The sequence below is a fragment of the Ipomoea triloba genome, chromosome 3 (genome assembly GCF_003576645.1).
Source record: "Ipomoea triloba cultivar NCNSP0323 chromosome 3, ASM357664v1".
Lineage (NCBI taxonomy): Eukaryota > Viridiplantae > Streptophyta > Magnoliopsida > Solanales > Convolvulaceae > Ipomoea > Ipomoea triloba.
The window spans coordinates 6,050,261-6,066,082 of NC_044918.1; the positions used below are offsets into that span (position 1 = coordinate 6,050,261).

At 34.6% G+C, this 15,822-nt stretch overlaps 2 protein-coding genes across 3 annotated transcripts; one reads left to right on the top strand and one right to left on the bottom strand.

Moving 5' to 3' along the window:
• Positions 1-4,407: 4,407 nt before the first annotated feature.
• Positions 4,408-8,401, top strand: LOC116013544 (thylakoid membrane protein slr0575-like). The gene is made up of 9 exons (XM_031253362.1): positions 4,408-4,783; positions 5,651-5,697; positions 6,244-6,346; positions 6,552-6,638; positions 6,705-6,788; positions 7,264-7,317; positions 7,618-7,698; positions 7,849-7,894; positions 8,002-8,401. The coding sequence occupies exons 1-9, from the start codon at positions 4,499-4,501 to the stop codon at positions 8,055-8,057; spliced, it is 843 nt and encodes a 280-aa protein (XP_031109222.1). The 5' UTR covers positions 4,408-4,498; the 3' UTR covers positions 8,058-8,401.
• A 111-nt stretch (positions 8,402-8,512) lies between these two features.
• Positions 8,513-12,901, bottom strand: LOC116013543. 2 transcript variants are annotated; one of them, XM_031253361.1, is made up of 12 exons: positions 12,579-12,901; positions 11,455-11,552; positions 11,198-11,284; positions 10,922-11,090; positions 10,264-10,701; positions 9,984-10,126; positions 9,691-9,888; positions 9,509-9,599; positions 9,260-9,428; positions 9,064-9,174; positions 8,870-8,966; positions 8,513-8,794 (listed from the first exon to the last, which is right to left on the bottom strand). In XM_031253361.1, exons 1-12 carry the CDS (start codon positions 12,720-12,722, stop codon positions 8,767-8,769), a joined length of 1,773 nt encoding a protein of 590 aa, XP_031109221.1. In that variant the 5' UTR covers positions 12,723-12,901; the 3' UTR covers positions 8,513-8,766. The 2 variants fall into 2 exon arrangements, with proteins under 2 accessions (XP_031109221.1, XP_031109220.1); XM_031253360.1 differs by having other exon boundaries at positions 10,264-10,809.
• Between the last annotated feature and the right edge of the window lie 2,921 nt (positions 12,902-15,822).

Genomic DNA, 15,822 nt, shown 5'->3' on the forward strand with positions numbered 1-15,822 from the left:
TCTCTGACTCACTGAAACTATCTTAGGTTAGGTATCATTGATCTCAAAAATGTAAGACCCTAGGAACAAAACAGTGGGGGATCCAGTCCTCTAACTCTCTAATAAGGCACGTCTAGTAGGGGACCTGGGGTTAAAGCTCTCTCTCTCAGCGTGTCTCTGTCCATCTGTCTACATACATATATATATATATAAGGCATGGGTATCTATCTAGTGTACGTAGTGGATATAGGCGGGGCTGGAGGAAAGTGATAGAGGGAGAATTGATGAGTGCAATAATGGAATGATACATTTGGAGAAAGGGTCCCTCTACGGTTGTAGTTGTTGGTTTAATGACGCACCAATGCACCATGCACTGATACATGTATCATGTTGCCTCCACGGCTCCACCACCATCCTCTTATGTTTTAAGGAAAAAAAAAACATCTATATACTTGCTCTCCTTTTCTGTCAAAGTTATCATGCCAATGTTACGTTGCATGATGTGTTTGATGGGAGCTATTGCTCGAACACCTTGAGGTGATTGGATAATTGTTATGGTAGATGGAATTCCAAGATAAGGTGCTTGGATAAATGGTGGGGTAGATTGAATCCATGAATATAATGCTATCACTTATTGACCAAAGATAATAATTTCTAATCTAAGATAAGATAATTGGATAAATATTATGTGTGGTGAAATGAATGCATGACTTGAACAATATAGAGATAATAAATAAACATGTAATTGTGAGGTAAAAAAAAATTCACTAAAATAGAATTGGATCAATTCAAGACCGGACCATCCTACATTGGCCTATGGTAATGAGCTTGGAATTTCTTATGCCTAGAACTCTAGAAGGTTGGTTCCGGTCCACCTCTATGGAAACCCGAAGCCTAGGATGAGGGCTCAATTATTTTTTTTAAAAGAAATGAGGACTCCATTTGTAATCTATTAATATTATTATTATATATATAGAACTCATTCCATTTTGTTTAAACTTCATTATTAACCCAAAGTACTTTGAATCTATTTTCTTTTAACCAAAAGCAAGCTTCATTAATCAAAATAATATCACGAATTCAAGGGAGTCGTGGATTACACGATTCCCAATTCCCTTTAACCAGATTGATAGCATATATATAGTCTTAGGTATGGATTAACAGGTTCACTGGCTTTCTTATGTGTCTAACTTTACAATCTTGAATGGACTACATAAAACAATGACAACTCCCAATGGATCCAACTTTTTCTATGCCAAATCATTAACAAGGTTTAGACAATTCAAACGCGACCTTTGTGAGTACTTGAACCCAATATATCTTAGTAAATTCTGATTAACTCAATCAATTAACTAAATTAACCAAAAAATAATAATCTGGTTAATTTAGAAATAGATATCTTGATTCCATGATCAGTTTTATCAAACTAAGAAACTTATTTTTTTGGCTTAAAATGAATCGAATGCAAACCTTATATTATGATAAGGGCAAAACTTAAGTTAGGTCAGCACGGTGTGTGGGCTGAAGTTCCCCCTTTTATTGTTGATACTTTAACGGGGCGTTTGGTTGGAAGGAGGGAATAAGGTGGGAAAAGAATTGTAATTTCATGAGAAAAGAATAATGCGGGAATAAAGTGGGAGTTTAAATTCCACTGTTTGGTATGCAGGAATTTAATTACTGGGAATTTCAATTCCAATGTTTGGTATACATGGGAATTGAGAGGGAATAAGTAGTATAAAGTCCAAAATGCACATTATTGTTGTTGTTGTTATTATTCAAGGTTGAAAAAATCTCTAGGCGCCCCCTAGGCGCCAGGGGGCGCCTAGCGCGGCGCCCGATTTTTATTAAAGAGAGACAGGAGTTTTACGCTAAGTGTCTAATTGGCTAAAGGGAGAATGGGAGTCAAAGGTCAGATTCGCAAATCTGAACACACGAGAAAACACAAAATTGTCTAATTTTGTTCTCCGATCCGTTGCTCTGTACCAACGCAAGAAAGAGAGAGGCCGCCGGAGGAGGAGTCAAAGTCAGATCTGATATAAATCGCAAATTCGCAAGAGGAGATGAACGGAGGGGAGGGAAGAGGAGAATTCAAGGCCGCCGAAGGAGGGAGTCTGAACCGTTGAATTCGTAGACTAGGTGGCCGGCCGCGGAGGAGGCCGATTCCGGCCTTCCTCGACGCGACCGGTGACCGCCTAGCGCCTAGGCGCCTAGGCGCGATTTTTGCAACCTTGTTGTTGTTATTATTATTATTATTATTATTATTATTATTATTATTATTAATCTTAAATGACAAGTATCTATAAGACCCATTTGCATATTCAAACTCCAAAAAATATAACATATTAAATTCAAACGCACTCATTTACGTATCTTTTGAACTAAAAAAGCATTTGATTTGGGTAGTCAGAAATTTTGAATAGTTATACATATAAAGAATTCAAAGGAACATACACGAAAGTTGTTGTATATAAAAAAGATACACAAAGGTAAGTCGAAGAATAATAATACACTCTATAATTTTGAAGGGAAGGTTAGACATCAATTTTAAGTTAAAATAAAAGAAGGGTAGTTTTGTCTCAAGGTGATCTTTTTTTCTTCCTAAAATCCACGGAATTAAAATCCCAGGTGGGGCCATGGGATTCTAATTCCATGAAAATGAGGGAATTGCAATTCCCTCCAACCAAACAAAGGAATTTAGTTACCTTCGGAATTAGGTGGAATAATAAAGTGGGAAAAGAATTGTAATTCCCTCCAACCAAACACCCTGTAAGTGCGTATTAATAATATTTTTTTCTGGCTTCCTCTAAAAAAAAGGCAAAACTTAAATTAGGAGTTTAAGCCATTCCTATTAGATTGACATTTAGGAATGAGCTCAATTAATGATAGTTTGAATAGGAAAGCATCTCCCTTTATAGCACGAGTGTACCACATTTTTATTCTTTAATTTTTCTTTATTAAATAAAACGTGTACACGTGACGAGAGTAAGACTTCATAATAATATATGTATCATTTTCCTTATAGCATTGTGCTTGTAAGTGAATTATACGTTCATGGGGATGGGTACAATAGACTACAAATTTTCAAGATTTTCAAGTTTCCAAGTTTGATTTTTCATTATAGTTATCTATGGGTCTTCTTAGTTTGCGTTAGTTATGACAATCTAAACTGATTATAAATTAAAGCCTTTTGCATACTTAAATTGATTTACCCCTTGTAATTTTTGGTCGATTAGAATCACAATACAAACTTTACCTAAAATGTATTATTGAATTTTCCGATAAAATTTTTTAAAAAATGAAAGATTTCTACTGTCTTTCATGTGAATTGAATTTTCTATGTATACATCCACTTCAACAGGAATCATTCTTAAAGGGTTTTGTGTCAGGACTCAGGACGAAGACCAATTACTTTATGGTGAAAGATCTGGTGTTGGACTAGATGGAACATATGAGAGCTGAGAAAAAGGTAACGAGACACGACAGCAACAAAAAATAAATTTAAAAAATTAAAACATGTATTTATACATTTCTATAAATTTTTGAAAAAGAAATGTGAAAACAGTTTTTGCTTTTCTGCATTTATGATATTGAGGCAAATTACTGGGTTCATATTACAAGATGAATTCTAATATCAATTTATTATTAGCATAGTGTAGATTCATTATATTTTGATACTAGTTTATTTTTAATATATGCATGTTTAAAATAAATTTGTATTTATATTAAAAATAGATATGTAGGATACTAAAAATGAATCTTTTCAAAAAAAAAAAAAATCTATATCAAGGTCTATCTTGCAAGATTGACTCTGCGGGTTCACAAGGTACACGGGGTAAGATGGATCCTAGTATAAGTTCATTTTTACTATACTACAAGGTCATTTTTATCTGCAATACACTAAAAATGAACATGCATCCAAATATAATAATCATATACTAAAAAGGAAGTCGTAATACACTAAAAATGAAGCAACAATATACTAAAAATTAATATGCATCAAGGTTAATGATTGACATTGTAAAGTGGGCCTAAGGTGCACGATATAATTGTCGACCCGAATATAACGATTGTGATATTGAATGTTCACAATTTACCTTTAAAAAATTCATAATTTGTATACTACGAACACACAATGTTAACATACACAATTTATGCGTTTTGATTTAAAAATACAATTTATATTCTAGAAATTCACAATTTTAATATTAAAAATATACAGTTTAGACCTTGCCCTGGTCCACGGTATAACAACTCTTGGATCTCATGCTTTTGTTTGGACAATTTAGTGGGGAATTGGATCATCTCCAATGTCCAAGCAAAAAAATCTCTGGCCCAAATCTTAATTTAGCCCAAGCCCATAAAATTTGAAGAAGAAATGGAGCCACGTCATCACCATCATGATCTCTAAGATTTGGCGGTTGATAGTCCCATTCCCTCCACGACCACGAACTGCCGTGCCCTCGTAAAAGTAAAACCTCTTCTTCTTCTTCTCCCTCAACGGAATTATCACCGGAGAGAGATGAAAGCAGCTGTGGCCATGTCGGGAGGAAGCGGCGGAACCATCCTCTGTTCGCCGCGTTTTGCGGCTCATTTACTCTCTCTGAGTCGAAACCAATCTCTGTCCTCCACGCTCAAGTTCAGTTCGGCGGTTTCCATTACTCGACGTTCGATTTTGGCGAAGCCGCAAAATCCGCTCCGGCTTAAATTAGTCTGCGGAGCTGCTGATTCAACTCAGACTCAGCCTTCCTCCGTTACTTCTTCCGACAAGTCCGTCGTTAACGATGATGGATTTTCCCTTTCCAAGGTGCCTATTTTCGTATTTCGTTATTGAGTTAGCTTAAAACTTTACCATATTGTGTAACTGAATAGAAATTTCTGAGTTCATGATAACCTTTACTTTTTTGGCAGTGTTCCACAATAGGCAATCACAAATTTAATAGATTGGGCTGTTAACCAACCCGAACATAAACTGAGGCTGTTCGTATTTGTTAAGGTTTTTGAAAATCTTGTTCGTGTTCATTTGTTAACTAACACGTTTACAAACATGTTCGTGAACGCTAACAAACATTTTCATGAACTTGTTCGTTAACAATCACGTTCATGGACGTTCATGAACAATGAATAACCAAATACATGCATATGTTCATGATCATAATCCGTTCTTGAACAAGACGTAATCTATCTTCACGAACATTATATATATATATATATATATATATATATATATACATGTTCACGAACATTATTAACGAACACTAAAAATGAGCTTGTTCGCGAACATTATTAAACAAACACAAACGAACTTGTTCACGATTTCTTAGCAAACGAGCTTACCACTGTTCAGACTATGTTCATTTATGAACCGAGCTCTAAATTTTGTTTGTTAATGTTTGTTTAGCTTAATAAACGAACATAAACGAACACTTACCAAACACGAACATGAGTAGTTTGTCGAAAGTTTTGTTCGCTAACACCCCTATTAATAGATACTCCGTAATTCTTTAGTAGAAAACTGTCATGTAATGTGGATATGCTGGATGGGAAGACTTTATAGTATAATCTCAGCAAATCTGTCTTAATGATTTACTAGGTTTTCCCGAGATATATGATTTTACTTAATGATTGATCAACCTGTGGAATGACGTTGTATTTGATATCCTAATGCCTGCAGATTTCATTTGGTGTTGTTGGACTTGGTGTGGGGGTTTCACTTCTCTCGTAAGTACATTTTGCTGTTACTTTAGATGGTTCTATGTTCTTGTAGTTTTCAAATACTGGTGGAAACAACAACAAAGGGGATGGGGAGGGAAAAGCAGGAGAATACTATTAAATTGCACTGTTTCCTTCAATTATTGTGCTGTTATCGTAAAAGGAAAACTTGATTTGCAAATGCAAAGACACACAATTGCTCAACACTTTTGTTGCCATTCGCTTTTTGTTTATCATGTTTCTACATCAAACTTAAAGTTAGGCTTGATGTAGCTTGGTGTAGCAGTTAAGTGCTCACCAACATGCCATTAGTTCATTTGTTAGTACCCTGGAAATAGCTTCTTTAAATATTGAGGTAATGTTGCATGCGTCTTCATTTCCAATTCTACTATACATAATGTGGGAACATTGTTCACTGAATCCATTCTTCTTTCACAAAATTAAATAAGAAACCTGAGGCTCTAACCTTTGAATTATGGTTCTTTCTATTTCTAGGTATAAAAATGCTACAATATTATCATGACTTTTACCAATTTGGCTGTATACATTGTATAGGTATGGTTTTGGAGCATACTTTAATATCATTCCTGGATCTGAGTGGTCTGCATTGATGCTTACATATGGCTTTCCTCTTGCTATAATTGGCATGGCCCTCAAGGTGATTTAAGCTTTATCTTACAACTATTTATTGCATTAGCGCATCTAATTTCACGATATGTCTTTGTTAATGCTTGATTGACATGCATGAGAATCAGGGTTTTACTGATTTATGGGACTCATCATAATTTTTTTCTTAGTTGATCTGGATTAGCAAGGAATAAATTGTCTTATTCATCATTTTTAGCCACATTACTGTTTTGCAGTATGCAGAGCTTAAACCAGTACCGTGTGTGACCTACTCAGATGCTCAAATGTTAAGGGAAAAGTGTGCTACTCCAATCCTTAAACAGGTAAATCCACAATGTCAACCATTTTTCTATAGAGCATGCATTTAAAGGAAAAATCTTATATTTTAGGTCAGGAGTGATGTGACAAGGTTCCGTTATGGGGATGAGCAACATTTGGATGAGGCATTGAAACGGATTTTCCAATATGGCCAGGTATTCCAATTATGTTTTCTGCAAAAGAAGTCTGACAATAAATTAGTAATTTATGAAATTCAATAGCAATTTAATAATTTGCTATTATAATATACCACATATAATGTCTTTATATTACTCTAGTATGGAGGAAAGAAGTTTCTATCAGGATTGATCTATAAACAACCAGTGCAATCATAAGGCTTGTAACAGGCTAACAGCTATTGCACATAAAGGAACTTCAAAATATTGAGATACTATGATATGATGGTATCAGGTCATAATACCAGTTCCTTTCTCCCTAGTTTCATTTTATGAAGTGATAAGAATTAATGTCTAACTTTTGCAGAAAACCATTGACCATAGAACCTCTAAAATATATAACAAAGTAGTTCTACCAAAGTATAATGATGAATCTAGTGTGCCTAATTGTTTGTCTAACCTTTATTAGACAATGCTTTTTAACTGTTCTAACTCTTTCCCCTCTATAAACTAGGGTGGAGGAATTGCACGGAGGAGTGCTCCCATTTTGCAAATGATCCGCGAAGAGGTATGCTCCTTGAACTTGCTTAAGTTTTTAAACTGGTGATGTACTTCCTATTATGCTCTGAATTGTGCCTGTAATTTTAGGTTATATGAAAGATCTTCTAACTTACACTATAGCAATACATTACTAATCATGGATTAGTGAATTTAAAGATGAACAACTTAGGCCTGTCTCTCACTATTCTTTCTCACTTATTCATGCTTCATATTTGCTTACTATGAAAGGTAATAGTTGTAGATGGCTAGAGTATTCATGTTTCATTTGTTGTGGTTTTTCAAACAGTTGTGTTGCTTTGTGTTTTAGGTTACGGAAGATGGTAAATATTGTCTAGTGTTGGTGTTCGAGGCCAAAGCTTTGGAGCTCTCAGATTTCGAAAAAAGACGGGTGAGATAAAACCTCCCATGTTTAATCTTAGTAAAGTTCTTGATTTTATTGCTTGAACAATCCCTCAGACTAGACATCCTTTGAATCAAGTATTTTTTCTCAAATATTTATGGCTAATTATTAATCTCCTGTTTCATTTTGATTTGATAGGAAAAATTTGCTTCCTTCTTTGGTCCAGGAATTTCATCTGAAATTGGTAAGTTTTGAATGTTCGACTCTAGTTGGGTTAAACTTACAAAACATTAACCTAATAGTGGGTTTTCTTGGCATATTTGTCATCACATTCTTTATTTATGGATGCAGTTAAGGGAGACAAAGACTTGTATGAAGTCCGACTAATTTCCAACACAACATTGTAAGTAGCATGAACATCCTCAACAATGGAAAAGCTCATGTAGTATAGTATGTGTGGTTTCATCATTTTTTTTTCCATTTGGAATCCTAATAACAGTTGTTTAGCCATGTATAGCAAAAGGAAGCTTGTAAAAAAATTTCAACAGAGAAAATCAACAAAAAAACATCCTCAACAATGGAAAAGCTCATGTAGTATATAGTATGTGTGGTTTCATCATTTTTTTTTTTCCATTTGGAATCCCTAATATCAGTTGTTTAGCCATGTATAGCAAAAGGAAGCTTGTAAAAAATTTTCAACAGAGAAAATCAACAAAAAGAACATCCTCAACAATGGAAAAGCTCATGTAGTTATATAGTATGTGTGGTTTCATCATTTTTTTTTTCCATTTGGAATCCTAATATCAGTTGTTTAGCCATGTATAGCAAAAGGAAGCTTGTAAAAAATTTGCAACAGAGAAAATCAACAAAAAAGATTAATTTTGAGGCATTCATATAATCTGGGTCTGCCTTCATACAACAGATTTACAGACCTGCTTTTTACAAGGTTCACTGCACATTCAATTCAATGGCAAAAACATTGAATGCATATGTTTGCGAAAATGCTAATGAAGCTATGCTACATAAGTTCTACACTTGTGCCCCTTGAGGCTCTGTATCACAGCACTAATCTTGATGAATTACTACTGCTCAGCTTTCATTGCTCTGCAATGGAGGTTATGCTGAACCCCTGATCCTTTTGTGCCTGAGTTCAAATGGATACAAAGAGTGAGATAAGAGAATTTTTAAGCAAAGAAGCAAAATGCACAGAAATATTTACCTGAAAGAGTCAATCCGCTTCTCAACTATTTCTTTCTGTTCCACATCAAAAGTAGACCATTTTTCATGTGATGCATCATCCCCAGCTCCCACCACCTCTGCATGCATGAATGGAGAAAGCATGGTTAATATCTCACTGCATCCAGTTACCAAAAACAAAGCACACTTAGAAGTTAGAAGTTAGAACTGACTGACCTTGAAGTAGTATTTCAGATTTCTCAGAGTAGCTTTTCAATCTCCAGAGCACCTGACCATTGGAGTCTACATAGATGGGCTCTGTTCTAACAGCATCAGCTTTTTGATTACCTATGGAGCAAAAATAAAAGTCCTCAGCAACATATGGCCATGTCAAAGGCAGACCGACCATTCAAAATAGTAACTTAGGACATACATTTTAACCATAAGCCTTTGGACTCCAGCACTGCAGCATGAGCTTCTGCTGTCTCACGCTTAACTTGAGCAACAATGGCATCATGCTCCGATACTGTAATGGGAGCACCATTCTTCGAAATGATTTTTTCAGCAATGTTATCCTGTAGTTTCTGCTTCAAACGCTTTTCCTATACAAATTACAAAACATTAATTTTTCAAGATAGTAGCTTTCTCAAGTGTTTCAGTTTTTTGTTTTGATAATGCATACCTCCTCTTTCGCAGCTGAAACTTTTACTTTTAATTCCTTCGCCTTTTCAGCACATCTTGTATTCTCATCATCCATCCAATTCCTGACCTTTCTGTAAATGCAGCCCTTGACAAGTTTATCAAATGGTGAAAAGGAAATAAAACGCTGCAATAAAAATGGGAAAGTTAACAATCAAGACTTACGCAGTGAGAAGAACTTCATCACAGACAAAGTTCAATAGCTTTAGTTTTATTGAGGGGCTTAAGCTATCAAATCCGTCAGCTGCATCATTTAAGGAATCCAAGCCCATATTCTTTGCAACTGTTAGGGATTCAGAAACGAGCTCTTTAAGATATTTGAACCATGCATCTGTTCCATCTGTACAATTTAATGTTGAAGACCTGGAATAGATCACAAAAAGATGTTCAAATAACTATATAAAGGTAGCAAATAATGAAAGTTGCAGTGGCTTAGTCTTTTAAAGTAGTAGATATACTCTTCTCCCAGATCCTCTTCAATGACCAATAGCAAGTTAACAAGAAACTGGGCAGTCACATTAGATTTTCCTCGCCTTGTAGCTCGCCCTTGTACCAAATCTCTAAGAACAGCTTCACCCTGCCCTTTCTTTAAATCAAGAACCTATTGAATATAAGTATACAGTCAGAACTCAGAATATCACTGGCAACAATGATTGAAGGGATGAGCATTTTTGTTCTTAGGAAACTAGAAAGTTAATGTAGGTTGAAGGGAACCAGAAAAGTAACAGCCACTTTTACCTTTCCAAATGCAGCACAAAACTCTAAAAATTGCAAGGCATCCCCAATATCTTCTTGAGGTAAATCAGCGCCAGCTACAGCTGTAAGTCCAATCCCCTCAGGCAGGGGAATAACAGGATTTAAATTTTCATTTTTGATATCAAGATCAGTGCCATCCCCAATATCTTTACCAGTGGCTTCATCAGGCATCTCGCTTGATACTTGTTTCTTCATGTTCTCTGATTTCCTTTTTCTTTTACATTCACCATGTATTTCATTCTTCTGGGAACCCTCTTCATTGGGATTTTTTGTCTTTGGTATGCCCTCTTGCTTCATTTTATTAATTTTTTTCTTTTTTGGGGAAGTATCAATAGCTGTTGATGAAACATCATCATTTCCACTACTGCAGTGTCCCTTCTGAGTCTTCTCATACTCTTGTCTTTTCATTTTTCTAGATTCCTGTTTAGGAGGAATATTTGATGAAATAAGTGGTTGAGTATTTGAATCTATACTCCCATTAAATATGTTTTCCTTCCCCCTCTTGGTTGGGGAAACAACTTCTGCCCCCTATCAAAATTTAAACTTAGGGTATGAGAACTATCAGACTGGCAAATAATTCTATAAAATTGAGTCGAGGTGACTAGGGCCAAAATGACCATAAGAAGCATTACATCCCTACCTTGTCTGAAGCATCGGTCTCTTTAGTTGGAGCATCCTTCTTATTGAGAGCTTTTTCATGATCAATGTTCCCTGGTCCTTTAACCTGTAGCATTTCTGACACAGAAGTAAATCCAGTCGCCTTGGCTGTGTGCACAAGAATACCAGTAGGCTGGAAACCTCGCTTTTTCCTGAGCATTACATTGATTGATGAGTATACTACTGGCAATCAGCAATGCCTTTACAAAAAATAAATGAAGAAAATACTACAAACATAAGGGGGCAAGAGAGTGTTTACATGCAACAACTACAGTTGCAAATGCCTCTGCATTTTGGACAGTTCCAGTTCTCGAGAGTTGAAACTTCTTCTGCCTTCTCCCCATATCTGGTGTGGAAAGACACTAGAGAAACTTAGTATCTCTCCAAGAACAAAAGCAACCAATAACTAATATAATACGGAAATGAAAGGAGCCCACACAGGCAGCTAAGGCAACTCAATTGATTCTTGAATGATAAATTGAAAGCAATAGGTAAATGAAAGGAGAAGGCATGTACCTATTCAAGAGGCATTTGTGGCAAAATTGAATGACACACGGCTTATTATTCTTTACATTCTTGCATCCTGACATGTAGTCCATGGTTTTCTGACGGCACTTCAAATTTCAAAATATCAAATTCAAATATTAGATGTATGCCAAATTGAAATTTTGATATATTACAAATTGAAAAACTAACACATCTGCAAAGACAGAAACCTGTATGGATAGCATGATCAAGTCCTAAGGAAAGATAATAAATTCTAATCTACATAAGAAAAGGAAAAAATAATAACTTCCAAACTATATTATTATACTATGAGCTTAATTTACACCCCTAAAATTGATATCTCCATATATAAGCATGAACTTCTCTAAGAACCATACCAATACTATCCCAACTCTGAAAATAACAAGCCTAGATATTTAACCAGGCCATGGCTACTCTACCACTTGTAGGTTGGTTCAGATTGAATGCTCAAAGGTTGCTTAAAAACATTAATGAGTTTCACAGCCAAACTTCTTTACTCTTCTGAGAGACGCAAGCACATTGTTAGCTAAGTTCCATCCAAGTTGACAAACTTAACAATCCAAATGACATCATGGCCAACAAAAGTAATAAACACCAGACCTAGTACCATTATGATAAGATATTCAAATAGGCTAGTTATCACCATTGATTCAGAACTAAAGTAAAGAACTCAATTACAAACCCCAAGCAACAAAAGAAGGTAATTCACCTTATGCAATTGAGTTTGATAACAAGTAGACTGGTTTAATCCAGTACAAACCCTCAGGTAGTGGCTAGGTTAGGTTTAATCCAAGTACACAAACTCGGATAGTGGACGCAGGTTTCCCTAGTCACCCAAAATAAGTAGACAGGTTTAATCTGATCCAAATCATTATGAACCCTACCTAAGATGAACCCATTTCGGAATGTTTACTTATCAATCAACAAATCAAACAACACTGCACCAATTCACCTTTTCCCCCTTTCACCGTCAGACGATTTTTCTTCTCAAACAAACAACCGCGACACAACACTCCGAAATTCCACATTTCACAACACATCAAAAACACAAACACAAAAAATCGTTGCTGTAAATCATACGGAAGTTCAGTAATCTGGGAAAGCGTAGTTACCTGGTGGCACGTCTTGCCATTTCTGGAATCATAGATCCGTCCGCCCACAACCCGCACGCCAGGGCAATTATTCCGCTGTTTCTGTTTGGTTCCCTTGTTGTCCTTCGCCTGCTCCGCCACGGAATCGCCTGAAACAACCGCCATTGATGTCGCCAACAGCAAGCAACCAAGCAAGCCTACTACGATCTCAGTCTCACTGTGCTCCACTGTAAAGGCAGTAGAAATGCAACAGAGTATATATACGTTTGACCCCCGGATTTACGGACTGCTTTTGTCGGATTCATGCTTCAGAGCGGGAATTTCATTTTGGGAATTTTTTAAAGTCCGAACCCGAAAACGCCTTTGGAGGGATTTTTCATTTCTTCCCTAATTTACCCGCCATTTTTGGCAAGCTCATCAATATTTTACCTTGTTTATTTTATTCTTTAATTTGAACACCATATTATAGATTATTATTTATTAGTGGACCGTTGTGAGAAGTATTTTCCATATTAAAATATGGAAAACAAAATGAAAAGTATAGATATATTGTAATATGTACATTGAATGTTATATTAAAGTAATGTTTTACTAATTTAAGTTGGAATATTAGATATGTTTTTAATAATTTGTTAGATATGTTTATTTGATAACCAAAAGAGGATAAATTGTCTTTATGGGAATAACTTAATAATCTTATGTGCATTATCGCATATACAATTAATCATGATTGAATATTGCAAGCAATTTTTTGTTAACTAACTTATTGAGATATATAATACTTTAAATAATAACTTTCACAAATTTATCTCTTTTTTTTTTTTTTATTTGACAGCCACAAATTTATTTAATTTACTATGCTAAAAAAATGTTGAAATAAGATGTGATGACTTGAGTACTTGCAATATGTACATAAATGATAAAAAGAAAGAGGCTAAATTGACCTAAAGAGTTTATATATATATATATATATATATATATATATATATATATATATCCTTAATCAGGTGAGAACCATGTCCCAGGTGAGAACCTAAGGACAAATCCAAACCATTGATCTAGTAGATCTAACGGTTGAAATAAACAAAATTTTGTAATATTTATGAAAATGACCCCGCTCATTTTAAAAGTTTATAATATTTATGAAAATGATCCGCTTATTTTTTACTTGATTTCTCATCCGTCAGATCTTGCAGATCAATGGTTTGGATTTGTCCTCACGTTCTCACTTTTGGGCATAGTTTTCATATGATTAGGATTCTATATATATATGTGTGTGTGTGTGTATGTGTGTGTGTGTTTTGTTGTTGGTGTATACAACAACCCTATCAAGAGATTTGTTATTGGCTTCTTGCTTTGGTTTATGTGGAAGAAAGAAGTGAAGTATTAAGTTTAATTTGAGTTTTTTGTCACTTTGGTTGGAAATAAAATAATAATAATAATAGCAAAACAAAATTTAAAAAAAAAAAAAAAAAAAAAAAAAAAAAAAAAAAAAAANGTCATAGGTGTCTTGGGAACATTAAAAATGACATAGCTTGCGTGCATAGTGGGCGCATTTTGTGTGTTTCCATGCATAGCGCATTACAAAACTAACACAATTTGCATACGTAGTGGAGCATTAAAGGCACATAAGCACTTAATAAGAGCAAAAAGAAGACAACACACATTTTTTTTCCTTGTTGAACCCACAAGTCAACAAGTCAAGTCATAGACCGACACTTTTGACCCCGTGGACCCAAACACCATATACTTATTTTTTTAAGTCAGGTATATAATAAAAATTAGTATGCGTCCATAAAAAAATTATAAGTTGTGATTATAAATGAAAAATAATTATCCATTAAAATATATAATATGTATAAATTTATATTTATAATTTTCCCTAGAGATATATTAAAATACTTTTTATGTATGCATTACTTATTTTCTTTACAAAACAAAATTTTAATAACTGTTTTCACTGCCGTGTAACTCATATGGGGTGGACGGGTTGGTGTCAAACATTGACACATTGAGTATAAAAACAATCCTTAAGTACTTGAAATATGTAAATAAAAAAAAAGAAGTTGAAATAAGATGTTATGACTTAATACTTGAAATATGTACATAAATGATATATAGAAAGAGGCTAAATTTACTCAAAGAGGTTCAACAAAATGTTTTGTGGTTGGTATATACAACAATCCTTAACTAAGTTTCCCAAAATACAATATTAGGGTGTGTTTAGTTGTCAGTTTTAACTATCAAGAATGGGTATAAAGTCATTGTTATTGTTTAGTTGATAGGTTTTTAGAACATTAGTATAGGTTTTGATTACCCAATTAATTGCAAAACTCATTTCCTAATAAAATAAGGGTTTCATTTTCCCCAACTACTAATACCCTACTATCAAACATGTAAAATACTTTCACCAAAATCTATTGTCATTACCATTACCAAGTATTTGATACCCATTCCGATTCAAACTCTTACGTGCAAACCAAACACATCCTTATAGATTGATAGGGGTGTTTTTATACCAGAGACAATACTAATAAATAGCCTATAATTTTAATGAAAATACACATTTATTAGGTGAATTGGAGATAAAATGATTGTTGAGTTTCTTTGTATTTGATTTTTATATTCCAAATAAAACCAGATGAATGGAGAATAAGCATTAAAGGGGAAACACTTCCCATGCACCCTTGCAAAAATCACACAGTTTATACTTGATGATGTAGTTGTTTTTGTGTGGTTAATTGTTTCTTTTTAAAAAATTAAAATTAAATTAACTACAACATGTCACATTGTGGGATGGTAAATGATTAATGGTGTGTTTGAAACCTGGAAAGAGGAAAATTTAAAATCAACCAAAAATGAAACTTTGGTCAATGAAAAATATACATGTTTTCTCGACAATGCGCGATCACCAACCATCGTTGTCCCACGGTGGATGGTGGAGGAGCGGTGGAGCTCTGGCGCTATGGTGAGAAACAGTAGTGGAGGTAGCTGCGGCAGCGGGGAGCAGTGGAGGCATGGGAGAATATTGGGTAGGGATATAGACTTGTGGTTTAACTACACGGTTGTGAATGGTGGGCTTAAGTTTTAATAATAATAATAATAATAATAATAATAGAGCTTGTGCATTAGGAATTTGATGATGATGACAACACTAACAACTGTATATTTTAAATATTTAAAATTAAATATAATTCTACTCATTTTTTAGAATATGAACCAAATTAACACACTAATACAATTTTCTGAAAAGCAACCAAACATA